Here is a 22030-nt window from a genome sequence, read left to right as displayed (position 1 = left end):
TTGTTATTATCAGTCATCGTTAAAGATCAGAAAGTTCTGGAAGCAGAACTTCAACAGCGCCTTCGAGAACTTCTATTGAAAACTCCTGGAGGACTGTTGCAGGTGTCTGATGGCAGTGAGTAACAGTCACAAACAGTTTTTCAGTGTGGTTAGCTTCTTGTTCTCCTGAAGAGGTTAACAAGTCAGTGGCATATTTGCAGCAAATCAGTGACAGAGCTGACCCTTGGCCGCAGAAAATGTCCCCATTCCCAGCTTAGGTCCTCAAGAGGGGGGCAGAATTTTGAGCCTGGCAAAGCACCAGGCACATTGTTGCAAGCATAATGTGTATGCTGAAACTTTTAAAATCATACCCAACTTCTTCAGACACGTATTGTTACTAAAGCTACATTCCTAGATGAGGCTGCTACCTCCTAGGCTAGCCCGCCCCTCCAGTGCTTGCAAAAGAGGAGGACAAGGGAGAAAGGCAAGAGAACTGAGACATCCCTATGACTTCAGCTGATTGTCTCTCCCTGGGGTATTTATAAGCCACATACTGGCAGGCTGGGGTGGGCAGTTGGCTCACCCTGACCTTGGGAGCTGGGAAGCCTGACTAGCATTCCTGGGAGCCATGTGAGCCGGACTGGCAGGCGCAGCTGTAGCCAATGGGGGGGCCCAGCAGTGGCTGCTCAGATTGAGTTTCACTCCCGTCGCTTGAGATTATTCTCTTTCTCTCCCTGTTGTGTTTTTCCTCTTTGTTTATGGGATTGGACAGCCGAATGCATTGACAGTCTTAGCAAGCAAGACGTTTGCCTAATGGATTTGGGATTCTGCCTTCAGTGCTGAACAACCACTTCTTGCCATTGCTTACCATAGCTCCAGCCCCGTTACATGGCTGGGCTTTTATGGCTCCAAGCTTTCTGAGCGCACAACCCGCCCTCCTGTATTAGGGCATTTTATGTTGTGTTCTCTCTCGGGTACTTCCTTTTTGCCCTCCTTAGAGGTTAGTATATGAGGCTTTTTAATGAATGGGAGATGGGTCAGGACCAGACAAAGCAACAGATAGAAAAAGGACTCCATCTTTACCAGTCTAATCAGACCGAAAAGGCCCTGCAAGTCTGGATGAGGGTTTTGGAGAAGTCTGCGGATCCTGCTGGCAGGTTTCGGGTTTTGGGTTGCCTCATCACTGCTCATGCAGAGATGGGCAGATACAAAGATATGCTGAAGGTAAGGCAAACTGGAGATGAATGCATGCCATTGTGTCGCATCCACTATGGAGAGTGGCTGGAGATTAGAATGTAAAATCAGGGCTTTTATTTTGCATATAGTCAGATGTACCAGCTACTGGGTGCATATCGTGGGCTGCCTTATTCACTGTGTTGACCAATAGCTCCAGCCCACGAGGTACGCAGAGTACTGCTTTTCACTGGGTCTGGTCCCTCAGGATTCCCAGATTAATGAGGTTCTACAGATAATCGTGGGGACCTTTCTTGATTTATTCGTCATTTACAGGCACACCGTATGATCAGGCTTCACAAAAAGGCATGAAAACATGGCCTTTATTTTTCTTTTACTGTAAAAATTGTTTATAGCGCATGCATTAGTGTAAAAAGAGATCTTCAAATAGATTCTATAGAATAAGTGTCAGTCTTGAGAAGAGGTGTCTGTTATCTTGTTCAGCTGCTGTTTGATATCTGACACAGATCTTACACTGTTTTTTATTGTAACTGTTTGCATGGGGACTGATTAAGAGGGGAATGGAGATGCTTTTTTTGATGGGGGGTTGAAGGGTGATGAGAAACGTTCCAGGAGGGGTCTGACAGTTGAGGTCAGAGAGGTGTGCCCTATTGTCAGGATAGCATTGAAGAAAGAAGGGCATAGGGCTTGATGAAAGGTTGGCAAAAAGAAGCTGAAGCTTCACTTAAAGAACATGAGGATAAAGCTTCTGAATAAGTGAACAAAAGGAAGCTGACAAGTGGATCTGAGAAGTCACAGGATGCACATATAGTAGCAGGCAGCGTTTGGGAGAGTGACTCAGGAATCTAAAGACAAGAGGATGTTGTAATAGTCTTAAGAAACTATCCCAGCCTGAAATAGGGTCTTGCTAAAGGGCTTTGATATTCTTGTCCTGATGGTTTTGGCTGCCTCTTAAGAGACTGGTAATCATTCAACATTTAGCATAAAAAGTGAAGAGGGTGCTCATATCTCATTGAAAAGTTTTCGGTAGCTCTGTTTAGAAGGTGTGTGTGTGTGGTGGGGCTCTTACTAGTAAACCTGTGCACATATCAAAGCCTTATCTACAAAGCAGATGCTTAGCATGAAGAAGAAAGAGGGGTATTAATATACTTGGAAAACATTTGAAGAAAAAACAAGAAATTCTGAGAAGCAATGTGGGATTAAGTGGTGGCAGAAACAATGGACTGATTAGAGAAAAGAGAATTGAAAAGGTAAAATGTGGCTACCTGAAGAAAATACTGAAGGCTTCACAGAAACAAGAAACAGGCAAATGAGTGGGCCCACAACACTCGAGCTGTAACTTCTTGCCTGAGAAGAGAACAGAAAACAGGATCAGAGTAGGTGAATTCTAGTTCTTCCCAGTGTTAGGAAAGAAAATGGCTTCAGTCGAACTGAAGATTTTACACTGCAAACGATCAAAGATAGAGGATGGAGAACTTTAGCAATAAATCACTGGGAGAGGAAATAACAGGAAAAAAGGGGATCTGTGAATTAAACACATGAAATTAACTAGGATTTAAGAAGAGTTATGATGCTCAATCTCTTGGAGAGAGAAATTGCTTCACACCAAGGAATGAGGCTGTGACTATCAGGAAGTAATGAAGAACTGATACAAAGGTAAGGGAATCCAGGAAAGCATAAGCTAGTGCACATTGCTGGATACATACAACAACCTTCCTAAAGCGCTACGGAAGGGGTGAACACACATACCCAAGCATAAAAAATTTGATTGTTTTTTAATTTGTGGAATATGCAATATATTCTAGTGGCTTAAATTATCAACTGTTGCCAGTGTGCAAAAGTGAAGCAATTGGTGCCTTTGGGAGTTACCTGTAAATCTAACTGCTAATCTCTAATGCAAACACATATGGAGAAAATTGCTAAATATTTACCTTTGCTACGGGCATTAATTCCAGCCAGCAGTGTGCTTGGTTCATCACAAAACATACAAGAGAGTCCCTGCTCAGAAGAGCTTGTGGTCTAAAAGAAAAAGACTTCAAATCATTTGTGAGAACTGTATGCAATGAATCCTGAGGGTTATAGAACAAAAATGATTAATACAACTCGACCGTAATTTGATTGTATAAAACTGATGAATGAAGAAGCTTGCTTAGTTTCTTTGAGTACTTTCATAGCTTAAGCATTCCAGAGAAAGCAGAATAAATAAACCGAGTGAAAGAAAAATGAGCTGCATTGTCAGATGTTTTCTGCCTTACCTGCTTCTCTTCAGGGCCGTTTAACTTTTTTTTTTTTCCCCACTTATTGCCATTCCAGTTCATCTTCCTTGTCCGAGAGGCAGTGTGGAGAGAGGTTTCTTCAGACTGCTCCCATGCCTTGTAAACCTCTGGATAACTGCTCAGTTTATACAGTGCAGCTCAGTCCATGCTGTGCTGCTCAAGAGATGAGCCACTTCTCCAGTGCAGGATGCTACTCTGTGGGTCTTTGAGCTGTATTTATTTAAATTATATGCCTTTTATAAACACTGACTTTTCTACTTGAAGTTTGCAGTGGTACAGATTGACACAGCACGGGAGCTGGAAGACCCAGATTACCTTACAGAGGGCTACCTAAACCTGGCTCGCAGCAATGAGAAACTCTGTGAATTCCAGAAAACAATATCTTACTGTAAGACATGCTTGAACATGCAGGGTACCACTGTGAGCCTGCAGCTGAACGGCCAGGTGAGCCTCAGCATGGGCAATGCATTCCTGGGCCTCAGTGTTTTCCAGAAGGCTTTGGAGTGCTTTGAGAAAGCTTTACGCTATGCACACAACAACGATGACAAGATGCTGGAGTGTCGAGTCTGCTGTAGCCTCGGGAACTTCTATGCCCAGATAAAGGTGCAGTAACCTAAGGGATGGGAGGATGGGGTGGTGGTTGACTCATAATGGAAAGAATTGGAAATTGTGTGAATTTCAGCTTATATGTTTGCTACAGAAAGTGAAGCACTGGGAGAGCGTTTCAAGTTAAAATCTCTACTTTGTAAAATCATCAGTGAGAATTCCCCTTTGCAGTAAGGATGGGAGGATTAGTGGAATGCTTATGTAGCACAGCAGAAGCAGCTGTGAATTGAAAAGATCAAACTTAGCTTCAAAGAAGATCACATCAGAGGAGGCACTGTCTGCACACAGGGCTGGCAACCAGAACTCATGGATTCTCTTTCTAGCTCTACCACTATTGCAGGCAAATAGCTATTTATATGTACAAAACCAGGCAGGAACTGCGGGTGGGGTGATTTGCTAGTTCTAACTAATATCACAAACTCAACAAATAGTTTCACAAAAGTCTTGATTTTTTATCACTAATGGAAGACTCACCAACTAAAGTGTTGAAAACTCTCATTAAACTTCCCTCATAGTACCAAAAATAAAGAGGCAAATATTATACTGTGTACTTTTGAGGTATGAAATAAAAAGAGAACAGAAACTAAAATGTTGAGGTTGCCTTTGTGCATCTTGGAGAATAAAAAACAAACAAACAAAAAAGCTTTTCATTTTTCAGCTTCGTATATCTCATTTGAGAATGGTTTAGATATCTTTAATAGTTTTATGTACTTATTGTAAAATAAGATTTCTTTCTAAAAAGTTTTTAATGCAGAAAGATGCTTAAAATATTTTTATTAGTTATTGTCAATTTGGTAGGGCTGTGAATTTTTTGTTCCTGTTTCCTGCAATGCTGAATAACCAGCCTCTCAGAGATCCTGACTCACCATATGGAGAACATGAGGGCTCCATGTACATGCTGAAAGTGGAGCTGATGCAAGAACAGAGTTTTCAGCCTTCAGTTATAGAAGATGGTAAATGATTCTGGCAGTGTAAGGCTGATAGTGCAATATATAAAATTCATTTGCTGTGTCGTTTCTCCAGTGTCCTGAACACATGGAGTAATATGAATTCAGCATATGGCAATTCCACCTTCCGCAGTTTGATATCCATGTCAATTTAGAAAACCAGGCGTGTAGAAGAGGACAGGCAGGGGAAGAAAGGCGTACAAAAACCAGCTAGCTGTTGCAGCATTAGTAAATCAAAAATGGTTGCTTTTTTTCTCCTTATTTTTTTCTTTACTTTTGCTGTACCTACTTCTGTCTGCTTGTCTGCCTTACAGGACTACGAGAAAGCTTTATTCTTCCCATGTAAAGCAGCGGAGCTGGTGAATGATTATGGGACAGGCTGGAGCTTGAAGTACCGTGCAATGAGCCAGTACCACATGGCAGTGGCCTATCGGAAGCTGGGGCGCTTGGCAGATGCCATGGACTGCTGTGAGGTATAGGGTGCAGGCAGATGCAGAGCATCAGAGGTCTCAGCAAGGGTATTTTGCCTACAGGACAGGACCGAGAGGAAGAAATGTAATGGCATTCACACCTGACTAGATACTGATGTTGCCTCTATGTCTTAGAGTTGTGGTGTCAGTGCCCTGGGTGCCTCCAAGTTTGGGCCTATGAATGTCCCCCTAGTTGGGAGTGTGAATGCGATTGTAGTTCCTTTAAAAAGGTTGTGCCATTTCTCTGGAGCTGACCCTTCAATGGCTGGAGCACAGCCCAGCCCTGTTCTGAACCAGAAGCAAGCTCTCTTGCTGACTAAAGACTGTTTCTTTCAGGAGTCCATGAAAATTGCCCTTCAGCATGGTGACCGGCCTCTGCAAGCGCTGTGTCTGCTGTGCTTTGCTGATATCCATCTCAGTCGCAAAGATGTGCAGGTACGGCTCTTTCCTGCCAGGAAGGACAATAGGGGATGGCAAGAGGGTGTAAAAAGCAGGCCAAAGCACAACGTGCATTTTCCTCCCCGCTTCTGCAGACAGCCTTTCCTCGGTATGATTCTGCCATGAGCATCATGACAGAGATTGGAAACCGCCTGGGACAGATCCAGGTGCTGCTAGGAGTGGCTAAGTGCTGGATGATCCAGAAGGAGCTGGACAAGGTCAGTTACAAGCTTGTTTTTACACACGTTTTTTAGACGAGATAAGAGCAGTCATTTTCTGAGCTGAATGCCCATCAACGTGCAGTAGAGCTGTTGCTTGTACAGTTGCATTTCTCCGAATGGTCCCTCTCAGCCAGGAATTTGTTGCTAACAGTATGAACATCCGTTCTGAGTCAGCTTGGTGTCTTACAGAACTGTCTCATTAGTCAGTCCTGATGACTTTAAACACTACTCTGAGAAACTGTTACTGGGGGAAGGAAGTCTTCTGCCATTGTAGGCAATCAGCTTATTCTTATGCTCTGAAATAGATTCCACTGCCTACTTTTTAGCAATATGACTAAGCTCCTTATTGTTAGTGGCGATTTTTAGACAGCTCTACAGCTCCACCATGTGCTCTGCAGATAAATGTGGCATCAAATTCCTGGAGGAAATTTGAAGGTATATAAACCGTGATGTGAAACAGAAATGAGAGCAGAAAATGATTTGGGAATAGACAGCAGGTCAACATAGTACAAGGAGGTGAAGTTACTTATTTTGAAAATACTCAGGCAGTGTATGTGTCTTAAATACCAGACTGTATTAAATGCTGCAGATTGCACTGCAGGAACGTTAGTGGGCTGCAGAGGGAGATGCTCAGAAGTTGGTCTTGAACTAGTGATGAACAACCTGCTGTGCCTCTACAGTGACACATCAAGATGCCGTTTTGGATGTAGATGTGTGGTGGTTTTACTTGGGTGGGCGGCCAAGCTCAACCACAACCGCGCTCTCACTCCCCCTCCTCAAAGAGGAACAGGGAGAAAATATGATGAAAAGGGCTCAAGGGTTGAGATAAGGACGAGGAGATCGCACAGTAATTATTGTGACGGGCAAAACAGACTTAGTATAGGGAGATAGTAAGATTTATTGCCTGTTACTAACAAGCTGGAGAAGCGAGAAACAAAGGAAAGAAACCAAAAGCACCTTCCCCCCCATCCACCCTCTTCCACCTCCTCCCCCCGTGCCGTGCGGGGGAATGGGGGCTACGGTCAGTCTGTAGCGCTTCTTCTCCGCTGCTCCTTCTCGGTCACTCTCATCCCCTGTGCTATGGGGTCCCTCCCACGGGATGCCGTCCTTGCCGAACTGATCCGGCGTGGGCTGCCCACAGGCAGCAGCTCTTCAAGAACTGCTCCAGATACAGGTCCGTATCACGGGGTCCATCCCTCAGGAGCGAACTGCTCCAACCTGGATCCCCCACGGGCAGCAGCTCCTGCCAGGTCACCTGCTCCTGCGTGGGCTCCTCTCCACAGGCTACAGGTCCGGCCCGGAATCTGCTCCGGCAGGGGTCTTCCACAGGCCGCAGCCTCCATCGGTGCAGGTCCACCTGCTCCACCGTGGTCTCCTCCACGGGCTGCAGCATGGAACCCTGCTCCACTGTGGGACCCATGGGCTGCAGGGGGACAGCCTGCTTCACCATGGTCCTCACCACAGGCCGCAGGGGACTTCTGCTCCGGCGCCTGGAGCACCTCTCCCCCTCCTTCTTCACTGACCTTGGTGCCTCCAAGGCTGTTCCTCACTCCTCTCACTCTCCCAGCTGCTGTGTGTGGCGCAGCATTTTTTTTTTTTTCCCTGTCTTAAATATGCTCTCACAGAGGCACAAAACAACATCACTTATTGGCTCAGCTCTGGTCAGCAGTGGGGCCCTTACCAAACATGGGGCAGCTTCTAGATCCTTCTCACAGAAGCCACCCCTATGGCCCCCTGCTACCAAAACCTTGCCACGTAAACCCACTACAAGGTGTGCTGAAGTTTCGCTCTTATTAGTCGTGAGAGACACAAAGTATATGAGGTAAAATGAAGCATCTCAGAAGGAAAGCAGTATGTGTCTGTCAGAAAAGACAACTTCAAGGTGCTGTCAGCATCCAAGTTCCCTGCAGTAGGAAATCAGCTGGGTGAGATACACCTTGCAATGTCAAAAACTAAATGCTACGTTTGCATTGGAAGAAGAAACTGGACATAACTGCCTAGTGTAATCCCTTCCAAGCCTCACATCTCATGTGTGTCCTGTGATACAGGATGCAGCAAGTAGGCCTGTAAAGAAGTGAATATTCAGCACACTCATCTAACCCCTACATCCCCTGGTCTCACCTTTAGCCATTGCCACCCTCTGCTATCACAAACAGTTCTCACCTGTGAGACCCTGATGATGGCTTTGCAGAGCCCTGATCTCACCAAACCCATAAAAGAATGGAATGAAGCTTGGATTCTGCTCCAGGTGTTAGAGGCAAGTCTGCCCTGGTGGTCAGGGACCTTATGCCCATTTGCCCCAAACGTGACCTCCTCAAATGTTACAGCACTGAATATTCTCCCAAGCCTGTTCCTCAGTTTTACCAGTCCCAGTTTCCATTTTTCATGCTACTCGTTCCAATATGAGAATTAAGTATGGCAATACTTAAGTATTTCCACTTTCAGATTCCCTTTTCTTGTCCCAGTCTTCTTTGGCCTCCCAATCTTCTCAGTCAGTCCCAGTTTCCTGTCATTGCATGTAGTCAATACTATGCCAATTCCTCCCCTGCTGTTGGCACAGCCTGCTTGCCCAAACTCTTGTGCAGTCTTCATTTTCCTGTCTCAGACAAACAGTCCCCTGGACTTCTCAGCACCTCTTCCTCCACCTCATGTGCTTCACTTTATTTCTTAGTCCCGGTCATTAATTCCAGGTTTTCCATTACACAGTCACTCTGCCTGGGCACAGCTCTCAGTTATGTTCTCGCTGCTGCTCTTCAGTTCCTACCTCCCTCCTTTGTGAGTTCCTTACCCTAGGCTGTTGCTGCCACCACAGGTCTAATGCCATCTCCTCTGCATTCTAGGTGCATTCTTTCATCTCAGCTGTTCCTCATCTCCTAGAATAGTGGTGATACCAAATTATAGGGTGCAAATTTGATAATGTTCCTCATTACCAATATTATGTCTCAGGGGAGGTCTCTTCTTCCTCTTGGACCTAAAGCAGGTCTTGATAGTTCTGGGAAACAGCAACTGATTATCAAAACAGTGGGGATCACTATGGCATCTAGGGGACAGTAGGGACTCATTTGGTATAACAGCTGCTATGCTAAACGTTTTGCTTCAGACTGAAAAAGAGTGCTAGCAGTACACTCCTACACTGCACTATGTGTAAGTAGGACAAAGCAGATATATGAAGAGCAGGAAAAAAATGAAGGAGCATGGTATATTGATAGTGCTGATCCCTTCTTCTCCCTCAGGTTCAGATGAAATTGGAGTTGCCCAAAGATTATTGAGCCTGTAGGGCAGGATGGGGAAAAGGCTTGCTTTGCTTGTGCTTCATCCCAATCCTGAAGACAGTGTGATTGAGCTTAAATAAGTCTATGTTCTCTCTGCTTACAAACACCAGCCTCTGCCACCACCATACCCCTTCTTTGTGTGGTTTATGGCTGGAACAGAAATGTAGCTCTTCAATTATTTGTGGTCTTTCAGAAATCATAAGCTTTTCTTATGAATAAACTTTTTTTTTTTTTTTGGGGGGGGGGGGGAGGTATATCTGTCAGGCAGCCATCTTATGTCTCCAGAGTTGCAGGAATGCTTGTTTATCCAAATTCTGCTCTGTACCTCTTTACCTCTTTCTTTTAATAATTCCTGGCAGGGTATTTATAGAAGTCTGTTTCTGATATATCAGACTGAGAACTGATGATGCATGCTCTCTGTTCACAGGCTCTGGAAAGCATTGAAAAGGCACAGGAGCTGGCAGAGGGACTAGGGAACAAGGTAGGATACTGTAGCTTCTCTTCAGCACTATCTGTAGTCTTCTGTCAGGCAGTTTAAGAAGCCTAGCGTTCAAGTATCCAGACTTGTTTTTGCTTGTTAATGTCTCCATATTAATGATTAAGCGTCATTAATTAATGATTAAGTATCATTAATTGATGCTTGACTTGTTTTGTTGTCAAGTGTTCAGTTGTGGGCATTAGCACAGATTGTCATCAATGTGCAAGTCTGTAAAGCGAGGGAGGAATCACAGTGGGATAAACAGGGGAATGGGAAGCAGTAAAAATGGTGTGTGAAACAACCATAGAGCTGGAGGATTAGAGTTCTCTTCTTGGAAAATATTGTTGGCTGAGCAAGAGCTGAACAGCGTGCTGGTTGGAGGCAGAGGAAAGTGAAATGCAGCGTATGTCATGTATAGTTCAGGAACACCATCTTGATGAAAAAGCTGCAGAGTGCCTCAAACCTGCTCTCCCCTTTCGTGATGCGGGGGTACGGTTAATGTCAAGAAGTGCTGAGAGACCAAATGTCCTTATTACTGATCCTATCCCTTGGACAACTTGCTATGCTGATGTCTTCTCTAGCTGGACAATGGGGCTGTAGTAGTCTCATGTCCTTCTGCTACCGCTCTGTCTTCATCTTGTTCACTTTTCTTGTTTCTACCCTTCATGTGCAGCTTGGCCTGCTGAAGCTCCACTGCCTGTGTGAAAGGATCTATCGCACAAAGGGGCAGCAGCGAGAATTGCGTGACCATGTAGTGAAGTTCCATGAATGCGTGGAGGAGATGGAGCTGTACTGTGGCATGTGCGGAGAGTCTATTGGGGAGAAGAACAACCAGCTCCAGGCCCTGCCTTGCTCCCACTTCTTCCACTTGAAGTAATGAGCTGGAAGTACTACACATCCTTGCCGCGACATTAGTCAGAGGCTGTTTGTGCCCAGAGTAGGACACTTCTATGTATGTTGTTCCTTAGGCTCTGTCATGCTTAACTGTGTCCCACAGGATCCCATTGAATATCATGGCCTTAAAGGATGAGATTTAGCCCTAATGTCCATCCCCCTTCCATCTTCTAAATGATTGTTCACTCACATCCTTGCCTTGTAGGCACTTAGCCTAATTCCCAGATTATTTCAGTTAATTTCCCCTGGGCACTTGACTTTTGGGCAGTTTGGCTTTTTGCCCTAAGTACCCCCCTTTTCTTTCAGGTAGATTTTGTACGGAGCTGAATAAGGCATTCAGTCTGTTACTGCGATGGCGGCACCAAAGAACCATTAGCCGTGCATACTTTTATTTTTAGAACTATAACACAGGTGACAGAAACTTAGTTCTAAAAATCAACAATTTAAAAATACACTACGCGCACTGAACTCAGGATCACAGTCGAGGGGTGGCAGCGGGCTCTGCTGTCCCCAGCAGCCCAGGAAAGCAGCGCTGCTCCCCCTTGTGGGGGGGGGAAGGGGAAGTGGGGAGGGGGTCGGGGCTCTGCCCCCTGCCGTGTTACACGCCCCGTGGTGGCTGCAGAGCCCGCTGCCAACCGCCCCTTCCCTTGCAGGTGCCTGCAGACCAACGGGACCCGCGGCTGCCCCAACTGCCGCCGCCTCTCGGTGAAGCCGGGCTACGTCTGAGCGCCGCCGGGACACGGCCGGGGCCCCCCCCCGGGCTCCCCCTCAGCGTCGCCGCGCCAGGGCCGCGCTCCCTCCGCTCTGTCTGTACCGGCCCTGCCCGCAATAAAGCCGCAGCTCCGCCAGCCGCCCGCTGCCGCCCGCGGGGGGACGGGGACGGGTCCGGGTCCGGGTCTGGAGCCGGGGAGGGGCAGCGCGGGGCCGGCTCCGCCCCGAGATGGCGGCGGGGCCATCACGCAGCACTTTTGGGACGGCGCCGCCCCGCCCGCAGATTCGCCACGGCCGGCCGCGCGGCGGGGGGCGGCTCTGAGGCAGGGCAAGGGGGCGCGGGGACCCCGGACGGAGCCCGAAGGGCCGCCGCCGATTTTCGCCTCGCTGTTTGCGGTGGGAGCGCGGAGTCTGCCGCGAGGAACCGGCCGTGAGGAATCTGCGGCGGGGAATCGCCGCCGGCCGAGGGGAAGATGGCGTCGGTGTGGGACGAGTCTGAGGTGCGGGGCCGGGGCCGGGGCGCGGGGCGGGGGCGAGGCGCGGGGCCCGGGGCCCGGGGTGACGGTGCAGTTGTGCCCCGCAGGATGGCGTCGGCGAGGAGGTGCTGAAGATGTCCACGGAGGAGATCGTGCAGCGCGCCCGCCTGCTCGACAGCGAGATCAAGGTAGCGCGGCGCGGCCTGGCCGGGGAGCGGGGAGCGGGGCCGGGCCGCCCTGAGGTGGTCGCCGGTCACGGCGCGGGTGTGGGAGCTGAGGCGGGGGCCGCCAGCGAGGCGGCGAGAGCGGGGTGGGGAACAGGCCCTGACCGCTGAGGGGGGAAAACAAGGGAAAGAGGAGGGCCTGGGGAGGCTGGCGGGGCCGTGCCGCCCGGCCCGGGCAGGGAGCTGGAGCTGAAGGGACACAAATCCTGCTCCCAGGCTCCGGGAAGGGGGAGAGCCTTGTCTGTGGCAGGGTCCCACAGGGTAATCGGGCTGCGCGGGTTGAGAGGGCCTTCAGAAAGTCCCTGGTCCTGCTCAGAGCAGGACAAGCCATCGCCAGGTTGCTCGGGGCTTTTCCAGTTGGATCTGGAAAGCTTCCCAGGACAGAGGTTGCACCACTCGCAGGACAGCCCAGGCCCAGGGTGTGATAGACCTCGTGAGGGCAGAGATTGGCTTTGTGTGCAGGCTGTGCACCCCTCTCGTTTCAGTCTTTGTTGCTGTTCATCCTCCCACCGTGCACTGCCCCAAACCGTCTGGTTCTGATGTCTTGATTTCTTCCCCAGCAGTTCCCTCCTCTGGCAGAACAAGCCCAGTTCCCTCAGTTCCTTCTCACGGGGCCTTCTCACGGTGGCCCTGTGCTGAACTCAGTCCAGGTTATCAATGTCTTTGCTGTATGGGGGGGCCCAAACTGGACACTAGCAAGGGTCTAACAGCTGTTGAGTGCAGGGGGATAATTGCGTTCCTCCATCTGCTGGCTGCACTCCTGTTACTACAGCCCACGATGGTGTTTTCCACTTTTGCTGCCATGGCACATTGCGGGCTCACGCTGAGCCTATTGTCCCAGGTCTCTTTCAGCAGAGCTGCTCCCCAGTCTGTATCACCGCAGAGTACGCTCAGTTCCCATGTGCAGGGCTTTGCTTTTGTCCTTGATGGATTTGTGTGGTTCCTGCACACCTGTTCCTCCAGTCCCTCATGGTTCCTCTGAGTGGCAGCTCTGCCCTTGCGTGCACAGACCGTTCTCCCACATTTAGTGTCATCTGCAAATGCGATGAGATTGTGCTCCATCCCCTCATCTGGGTCACTGATAAAAAGGTTAAAAATGACCAGTCCTGGGGTAGACCTGTCCCAAGCCCCATAGGGTGGTATGGGACCCATCCCATGTACAAGAGCATTTAAAACTTTCAGCTCGTCTCTACTACTTGAGGCTAGCAATATTGAGATAAATTATTTCATAAATTCTACAGGGCAACTTTATCCTACTGCTTCAGGCTCTGCAAGTGTTTCTAACTTCTTAACTTAAAACACCAAAGATAAATTTGTGTCTTGTTTTTAAACTGCGGAATAAAGTGCGCAGTATAAGCAGCCTCCATTTTGTATTAAGAGCATCATTGTCATGGTAGCAGAAATATTTATTGGCACCCTCCCTTCATGCGGTTTTCCTTGAACGTTTCCAATACTATATTGAATCAAATTTCTAAATTTTTACATTTTTATATAATGCTTTCTTTATCAGTGCCTGTAATGGTTCTGCCCTGTGGGTCATTGTGTGTTACACTTAAGTTTTTAGAGAAGAATGGATTTTCCATTAAACAAGGTTACGTGAACCAATTCAGGCGCAGTGAGTTCTGAGACCATTTGGTGTTACAGTCAGTGGGGCTCACGCTGTGTTTCAAACTGCGTGACGGTGACCAGGAAAGGGAGCAAAGTGCGTGTGGGTGTCCACCAGGTGGCACTGAGCACCACCTGTGTTAGGTACGTTAGGCTTGGATATAAACGTGCTTGTTGTTGGATGGTGATTACAGAACTTTCTAATCTTTCAGCAGTTTTTCCTTCCAGTTAGTAGCAAAATCCACAGTCAAATTAAAATTATATAAAGATGTAAGAAATTTAAGTTCTCTATTGTGCTCCCAACGTTGGGTTTGTGTGGTTTGTTGTTGTCTTTTTTTTTTTTTTTTCTTATAGAAAGGTTTTATATCTTATTGAAGCCTAGGCCTAGGTCCTAGAATGTGGTTTGAGTAAATTCTAGAAGGTGTTTTGAGCAAATCTGCTGATGATACTAAACTTGAAGGAGTTGTTGACTGTTTTGAGGGTGGGAAGGCCTTGCAGAGAGACCTGGACAGACTGGAGAGCTGGGTGATCACCAACCGCGTGAAGTTTAACAAGAGCAAGCGCCGGGTCCTGCACCTGGGACGGGGCAACCCTGGCTGTACGTACAGACTGGGCGACGAGATGCTGGAGAGCATCTGCCCCGCAGAGAGGGGTCTGGGGGTTGTGGTTGACAGCAAGTTGAATGTGAGCCAGCAGTGTGCCCTGGCAGCCAGGAGGGCCAGCCGTACCCTGGGGTGCATCAAGCACGGCATCGCTAGTCGGTCGAGGGAAGTGATTGTCCCGCTCTGCTCTGCGCTGGTGCGGCCTCACCTCGAGTACTGTGTGCAGTTCTGGGCACCACAGTACAAAAAGGATGTGAAACTGTTGGAGAGTGTCCAGAGGAGGGCGACGAAGATGGTGAAGGGCCTAGAGGGGAAGACATACGAGGAGCGGCTGAGGTCACTGGGCCTGTTCAGCCTGCAGTAGAGGAGGCTGAGGGGGGAACCCCATCACAGTCTACAGCTTCCTCACGAGGGGGAGTGGAGGGGCAGGCGCCGATCTATTCTCCTTAATCACCAGCGATAGGACCCACAGGAACGGTGTTAAGCTGAGGCAGGGGAGGTTAAGGCTGGACATCAGGAAGAGGTTCTTCACCGAGAGGGTTGTCACACACTGGAACAGGCTCCCCAGGGACGTAGTTACTGCACCAAGCCTGTCGGAGTTTAAGAAGTGTTTGGACTGTTCTCTTAGTCACATGGTCCGAATTTTTGGATAGACCTGTGTGGTGCCAGGAGTTGGACTTGATGATCCTTATGGGTCCCTTTCAACGTGGGATATTCTATGATTCTAGGTTACTTCAAGGCATAAGTTACGGGTCATGAACTGAAAAAACAGCTCATAAATTGAAAGAGGTTCCGCAGGGGCATGAGGATGACCTTTTCGCTGGGAGGGCAGTCAGGCAGTGGAACAGGCTGCCCAGTGAAGTTGCAGCCCCATTGTGTAGCCCTATCCTTGGAGTTTTTCAAGATTCAGTTGGGCTCAGCCCGGAGCTACCTGGCAGGAGCACACAGCTGGCCCTGCTTTGAGCAGGAGGTCGGGGCAGAGGCTCCCAGAGGTTCCTCTCAGCCTGAGTTGTCTGATGAGCCCGATGAGGACCTGGCTATCTTCCTTGTGGGAAGTAAGTCATGGATATTACCTTAGTGTTGAATGTTTTGCTTTTAAGGAGAACAAGGAGTTTTTTTCCCTACAGAAGCAAGTGATAAGTTTGTTTCTCGTGTGGTCTTGTAGAACGTAATGGCTTTGTAAAAATGGCACCTGCATTTCTTTGTTCCACTGGGAGCAGCAGCAGCGCATCTCATTGCAAAGGTGCTGCTAGTCCCGCTACTCTCAGTAGACACCAGCCCTAATTCTGCCACTCCCTGTTCATACCTTGTTTGCTTTGATGCTTTATTGTGATGCTTTTAAGTTTAGGGAGTTCCTGGCTGTTTGTTCCTATGCTATTGCTTGTGATTGTATCAGTGTTCCAGCACATGATTCTTCTTTAAACCAGCACAAAGTAACTTCTAAATGGATGGATATAGATGTGCACGTGTGTCTATATTTATTTACCTGTGTATCTGTATGTATATATATATAAAAACAAATAATAATAATAATAAAAAATAACAGTTACCTTATCTAGGCCATATTGCAACCCTGTGAGCTGATACGTTGATTGGGCCAAATGTATCAAGTGACATTGGGAGCAAATTACTAAGGGGTATTGATTAGAGACCAGAATGGACTGCGTAGCTCTAACTCCTAACCAATTTTGGCTATTTTGCCATGTTCTCTTTTTCTATTATGTTTCCCTTTATCTGCTCTGTCTTCTCAGTCTTATGTTTTTAGAATTGTTTTACTTCTAGAACAACGTATACATTTTCTATTGCCTTAGACTTCTGACATTATTTCTACCTCTTTCTTCTTCATGCTGAATCCAGATCATGAAGAGTGAAGTGCTCAGAGTGACCCATGAGCTTCAGGCCATGAAAGATAAAATCAAAGAGAACAGTGAGAAGATCAAAGTGAACAAAACCCTGCCGTACCTTGTCTCTAACGTTATTGAGGTGAGAGCGGTGTGCTTTTCTGGAGCAGTGTGAGAACTTATGTCAGGAGGGAGGAGGGCAGGGGAGCTCATTAGTAATTTGAGTCATGGCATATTCTCAAACCACTAATGATCCTGGAATCAGGACTTCAGGTTTTTCTCTTGGTTTCGTTTGTGACCTGGAAGTGCTTATCACTTGCCCATGTCTTGTCTGGGTCATTTCTCAGGGAGGTGTAAGCTACTGGACATCTCTACGTAACACAGCTGTCAGAGGCACCGCCTTGCTTAGCATAGACTTGGATATGTGAGATTTGGCATGTGCTTTCCAAAAGTTGTGGCGTGATGAATGAAAAGTGATGGCTCTGGTAATTAAAAAGCTGTAAACTATGCCCAGCTTTGCATTAACATAAGTTCTGCAGTTAAACCAACAGTAGCTAAGAGACCCTAATCAGAAAGATTTTTCATGAAAGAAGAAAGAAGAGAATGGATTGGAATTTACAATGTTTAGAGAGTTTTATTCTTAACTAATAAGCACCACAGAGCAGTCCCTGCTCATCCAGGGACTTGCTAACCAAGTTGTATGAATGCAAGAGCATCTTTCCTTCAGCCACTTACACATCCACATCGTCATGTACCTGCTTTGTTCATTGCAAGAGGCTAGTTAAGTTTGCAAAAGCCTGGAGAAGGGCCAGATGCTACATTACATTCTTTTTGTAACTCAGTAATTTTGCCAATCTGATTTAAAAAAAAAAAAAAGAAAAAAAAAAAAAAAGTGTCGGCAGTTCTGCTTTTATAAAGGGTGTTGTTTTGTACTTGCGTTTTCAAACTTAATGAGCTTAAGTCTTAATGTGAGCTGCTGTAATGGGAAAAGAAATCAGTGCCATTAGCTACTGCTTTGTTCTGGGCCTTATAGTGTCTTTCTGTTTGCTGCTTCATGAGGAAAGGAAGAGATGAATTTTTATAGGGTACTTTAAAGCATTTAGGATTCTACTGCTAATGGATAACGGTGAGTTTTTTCCTGCTCCATGTAGTTTAGAAGCATTAAATCTGGGGGCATGCTGCTAGCCTGGTTATGTTACAAATTACAAATTCTCTCGCTCTGGTTTTCAGCTACTGGATGTTGACCCCAACGACCAGGAGGAGGACGGAGCAAACATTGACCTGGACTCCCAGAGAAAGGGCAAGTGTGCTGTCATCAAGACCTCTACGCGCCAGGTAAGAGCCATGTGCCCAGCCAGGTGCGAGGAGCGACTAGGAATAACATCAGTCTGTTACTTGATGAGGTTGGTTGCCTCACCAGTAGGGATGTAAATACAGCAGAGATGTTTAACGCCTTCTTTGCCTCTGTCTTTATCACTGATCACGGGCCCTGGGACCTCTGGAGCCCTGAGCTGGAGGACCGTGGCTGGGGAGATGATAAACTCCCAGCCAACCCTGCACTTGTTTGGGATTTGCTGCTCCAGATGAGTGCACCTAAGTCTATGGGTCAGATGGAATTCATCACAGGGTACTCAGAGAGCTGGCTGACGTCATCATAAGACCTCTCTCAGTTATTTTTCAACAGTCCTGGGAATCTGGGGAGGTCTGAGCCAGCCAAGAAGCTGGCTAAATTTGCCCCAGTTTTCAAGAAGGGTAAGAAGTAAGACCCTGGTACCTAACGCAATGGGTGAACAATTGGCTGATGGGTCAGGCTCAAAGGGTTCTGGTAAATGGGGTTACATCGGGCTGGTGGCCAGTCACTAGTGGGGTTCCCCAAGGCTCCATTTAGGGCCAGTTCTCTTCAGTGTTTTCATAAATGATCTGGATGCATACTAATTTGAATTAGTATTTGAATTGCATTTGAATTTTTGAATTTGAATTTTTGAATTTGAAATTTGAATTAGTATTTGAAATGCATTTGAATGCATACTAAGTAAGTGTGTGGTAATATTAAATCAGGAGGAGCTGCTGACTCCTTCGAAGGTAGAGAGGCCTTGCTGAGAGATTTTGACAAATTAGTGCTGAGCAATTGTCAACTGTGTGAAATTTAGCACAGCAAGTTCTGGATTCTGCACGTGGGACAGAGTAATCCTGGATATATGTACTGAGAGGCTGGGCAGCTGCCCTCTGGAAAGGGATCTGGGGGTTCTGGTCAATGGCGAATTAAATGAGTCACCAGCGTGCCCTGGCAGCCAAAAGGGACAACCACACCCTGGGGTGCATCAGGCACAGTACAGCTAGCTGGCTGAGGGAAGGGATTGTCCCACTCCGCTCTGTGCTGGTGTGGCCTTACCTCGGGTACTGTGCAGGTTGGGGCGCCACAGTGTAAGGAGGACATAAAACTGTGAGACAGCATCCAAAGGAGGGCTACACAGTGGTGAAGGGTCTGAAAGGCAAGCTGTGTGAGGAGTGGCTGAGGTCGCTTGGATTGTCCAGCCCAGAGCAGAGCAGGCTGAGGGGAGGCCTCACGGCGGCCTGCAGCTCCCTCACGAGGGGAGCGGAGGGGCAGGCGCTGAGCTCTGCTCTCTGGGGACAGCGACAGGACCCGAGGGAACGGCATGGAGCTGGGACAGGGGAAGGTCAGGCTGGGAGTGAGGGAAAGGTTCTGCACCCAGAGGTGGTCGGGCACTGGGACAGGCTCCCCAGGGCAGTGGTTAAGTCACTGAGCCTGCCAGAGTTCAAGTGGTTAGACAATGCTCTCAGACACATGGTTTGATTTTTGGGTGCTGCTATGTGGAGCTAGGAGTTGGACACGATGATCTTTGGGGGGGGTCCTTTCCAACTTGGTATATCCTATGGTTCTGTGATTTTACGAGTGCTGAAAAGAATCTTACCATAGTACAGCTGGTTTTGCTTACTTTGATCCCTTTCCTATAGACATATTTCCTGCCTGTTATTGGCTTGGTTGATGCTGAGAAGTTGAAGCCTGGAGACCTAGTGGTGAGTGATGTTGTGACTGTTAGGAATTTCAGAAAATCCCAAGTATCTTGTCCTTTAGAAAGGAAACGGTCTGTCTAGATTATTTTGAGACCATTTCTATACTAAAATTTTAATAAAAATGAAGATTATGGGTTTAGTAATATTTGTAGTATAGAAAAGTAGTGTTGGGGGTTACTTATACAGCTAAGTGCCCAAAATTTAGATATCACCCTAGTAAGCTTTCTATTAACAATCTTTTGTACCATAAGTAAATTGGGCCTCTTCCTTTTAAAACGTGCCAAATTTGCTGCGATGTTGTCCACCATGCCAAGCTGTCATGATTTGATGGTGTTAAGCTTGTTATCCCTGCATCCTTGGTGCGTAGAGGATCATCTCTGAGTGTGTGTTCATTAATTTCTATCTGAAGGGCCTGTTAAAAGCAAAGAGCTTGTGTTTGCAGGGTGTGAACAAGGACTCGTACTTGATCTTGGAGACTCTACCCACCGAGTATGATTCCCGGGTAAAAGCCATGGAGGTGGATGAGAGGCCCACGGAGCAGTACAGTGACATCGGGGGACTTGATAAACAAATCCAAGAGGTGATACCAGCGTGACCAAGGACAGCAGTCTTTGAACTTCTCGAAACCGGCAGCCTGGATTTGTGGCGTTCGGTTTTATGTCTTAATACTTTTCTTTTGCTGCAGCTTGTGGAGGCCATTGTCCTGCCAATGAATCATAAGGAGAAATTTGAAAACTTGGGTATCCAGCCTCCCAAAGGTGTCCTTATGTACGGGCCTCCAGGAACAGGGAAGACACTTTTAGCTCGAGCGTGTGCTGCCCAGACCAAGGTAAAATGAACCTTGGAAAACTTACGCTGCTGTAGAATAGTAGCTGAAAAAGAGTAAGGACACCTCCAAGGGGAAAGGGATTGTATCTACAAATTGGTGTTACTTGGGAGGGTTGGGACTTTTTTTTTGTTTGCTTACTTGCTTGTTTTAATTAAGAGGTTTTGCAGTACTCAGAACTGGCACTACTGAGAAACCAGACATAGGACTGTCTTTCACTTCCCAGGCTACGTTCCTGAAACTTGCTGGGCCGCAGCTTGTGCAGATGTTCATTGGTGACGGAGCTAAGCTGGTACGAGATGCTTTTGCTCTAGCCAAGGAAAAGGCTCCTTCCATCATCTTTATTGATGAACTGGATGCCATTGGAACTAAAAGGTGAGGTACTGGCCATGTTGCAAAGCTCTTGGGAGCTGTCTAGCAGTCCCTTTTGCCTGCATACATCAGGGAAGTCGAGCTTAATGCACAGCCTGTTCAGAAACCGGGTAAAACAAAGCACAGATACAGCGTTTGCCACAATCCTTGGGCTTGAAGTACATGTGCTTGAGTGCAATACATGAGCTTAACCAAGGCTGTGAACTGCAGTCATTCTGCCTTTTTAAGTGATTAAACACATAGGGGCAGGGTGGCCAGCTGATCTAGCTGATTTTTTTTCCCCCCTTGTTTCCTCCTCAGGTTTGACAGTGAGAAGGCTGGTGATAGGGAGGTGCAGAGGACCATGCTCGAGCTGCTCAATCAACTTGATGGTTTCCAGCCTAACACACAAGTCAAGGTTGGTATCTAGCAGAGCACTTCCAGGGGCCAGGGCATGTTAGCAGGGAAAAAAAACCACAACACTAAAACTACGTCCAGGGAATAAGCTTGGTAGATCCCTGGGGAGGAGAGGCCTCAGCCTGATCGCCATACTTCTACCTAGGTGATTGCTGCAACCAACCGAGTTGATATCTTGGACCCAGCTTTGCTCCGCTCTGGACGATTAGATCGCAAGATAGAGTTCCCGATGCCTAACGAGGAGGCCAGAGCCAGAATTATGCAGATCCATTCACGCAAAATGAATGTCAGGTATGGAAGAGGCATGACCTGGGGCTGCGTTTGCCGCTCACGGTGGTGGTATGTCAGGGCTGTGACGGGGTGGTAGGCACTGTACTGTGGTGAGAGCTCACTTGGGTCTTAAGGAAGCTCTGTCCCTTGCTTCTGTTTGGGACACGTGCTCAGACTTCTTCCCCCCTGCTCCTATCAGCCCTGACGTGAACTATGAGGAACTGGCGCGCTGCACAGACGATTTCAATGGAGCCCAGTGCAAGGCTGTGTGCGTTGAAGCGGTAAGTACTCTCCTACAGCAGCCAGCACTGGTAAGGGGGAGATGAGAAAGCTAGAGTGGAGTAATTCATCAGAACTGATGTAGCGCTCACGTGCCATCACTAAATACTGTCTTGTTGGGCAGGGGATGATTGCCCTCCGCCGTGGAGCTACAGAGCTCACCCACGAGGACTACATGGAAGGAATTCTAGAGGTTCAAGCAAAGAAAAAAGCCAATCTGCAGTACTATGCCTGATCTCTGCCCAGTCAAGGTTGTTGCCTTGGCAGAGCACAGGACTAGACTGGACTGTACCACTTTGTCTGGAAAAAATAAAGCATTTTTTCCCTCTAAAAAGGGTGATGTGTTGGGGCTGTCGCCCTTGCTTAGTGGTTCTACGTCTACAAAAGGGAAGGGGAGACCTATCTGTCCTCGGTGCCCATCGTGCTGCCTTTGGAGCCTCCTCCTGCTAGGACTGGATTAAATCCTGCTCTGCTACTTCAGAATGAGGACCAAGAGGTACTGTTGTACTTACTGCAGTAAGTAAGTGTACTTGGATATCTGCGGCTCAGACAGCATCCCCCCTTCTTACCTGTGCAGCCAGGGAACAGAGTACAACTCTGTTAGGGTCTTAGAATTC

At 47.6% G+C, this 22030-nt stretch overlaps 2 protein-coding genes across 4 annotated transcripts; both read left to right on the top strand.

The window, feature by feature from the left end:
- The first annotated feature begins 36 nt into the window (after positions 1 to 36).
- RAPSN (receptor associated protein of the synapse) lies at positions 37 to 11623 on the top strand. 3 transcript variants are annotated; one of them, XM_048068575.2, is made up of 8 exons: positions 37 to 115; positions 3714 to 4052; positions 5317 to 5475; positions 5809 to 5907; positions 6006 to 6128; positions 9831 to 9884; positions 10555 to 10754; positions 11429 to 11623. In XM_048068575.2, exons 1-8 carry the CDS (start codon positions 110 to 112, stop codon positions 11499 to 11501), a joined length of 1053 nt encoding a protein of 350 aa, XP_047924532.1. In that variant the 5' UTR covers positions 37 to 109; the 3' UTR covers positions 11502 to 11623. The 3 variants fall into 3 exon arrangements, with proteins under 3 accessions (XP_047924532.1, XP_066853772.1, XP_047924403.1); XM_048068446.2 differs by lacking the exon at positions 37 to 115 and adding an exon at positions 211 to 1203; XM_066997671.1 differs by lacking the exons at positions 37 to 115; positions 5317 to 5475 and adding an exon at positions 208 to 1203.
- Positions 11624 to 11771: 148 nt separating this feature from the next.
- PSMC3 (proteasome 26S subunit, ATPase 3) lies at positions 11772 to 21747 on the top strand. Its single transcript, XM_048068366.2, has 12 exons — positions 11772 to 11986; positions 12070 to 12150; positions 16251 to 16376; positions 17465 to 17569; positions 19211 to 19273; positions 19713 to 19850; positions 19956 to 20099; positions 20323 to 20471; positions 20769 to 20865; positions 21010 to 21155; positions 21334 to 21415; positions 21538 to 21747. Exons 1-12 carry the CDS (start codon positions 11960 to 11962, stop codon positions 21646 to 21648), a joined length of 1269 nt encoding a protein of 422 aa, XP_047924323.1. The 5' UTR covers positions 11772 to 11959; the 3' UTR covers positions 21649 to 21747.
- The last annotated feature ends 283 nt before the right edge of the window (positions 21748 to 22030 follow it).

The sequence above is a fragment of the Anser cygnoides genome, chromosome 5 (assembly GCF_040182565.1).
Source record: "Anser cygnoides isolate HZ-2024a breed goose chromosome 5, Taihu_goose_T2T_genome, whole genome shotgun sequence".
In the NCBI taxonomy this organism is placed as follows: Eukaryota; Metazoa; Chordata; class Aves; order Anseriformes; family Anatidae; genus Anser; species Anser cygnoides.
This window is presented reverse-complemented; position numbering and strand designations above follow the sequence as displayed.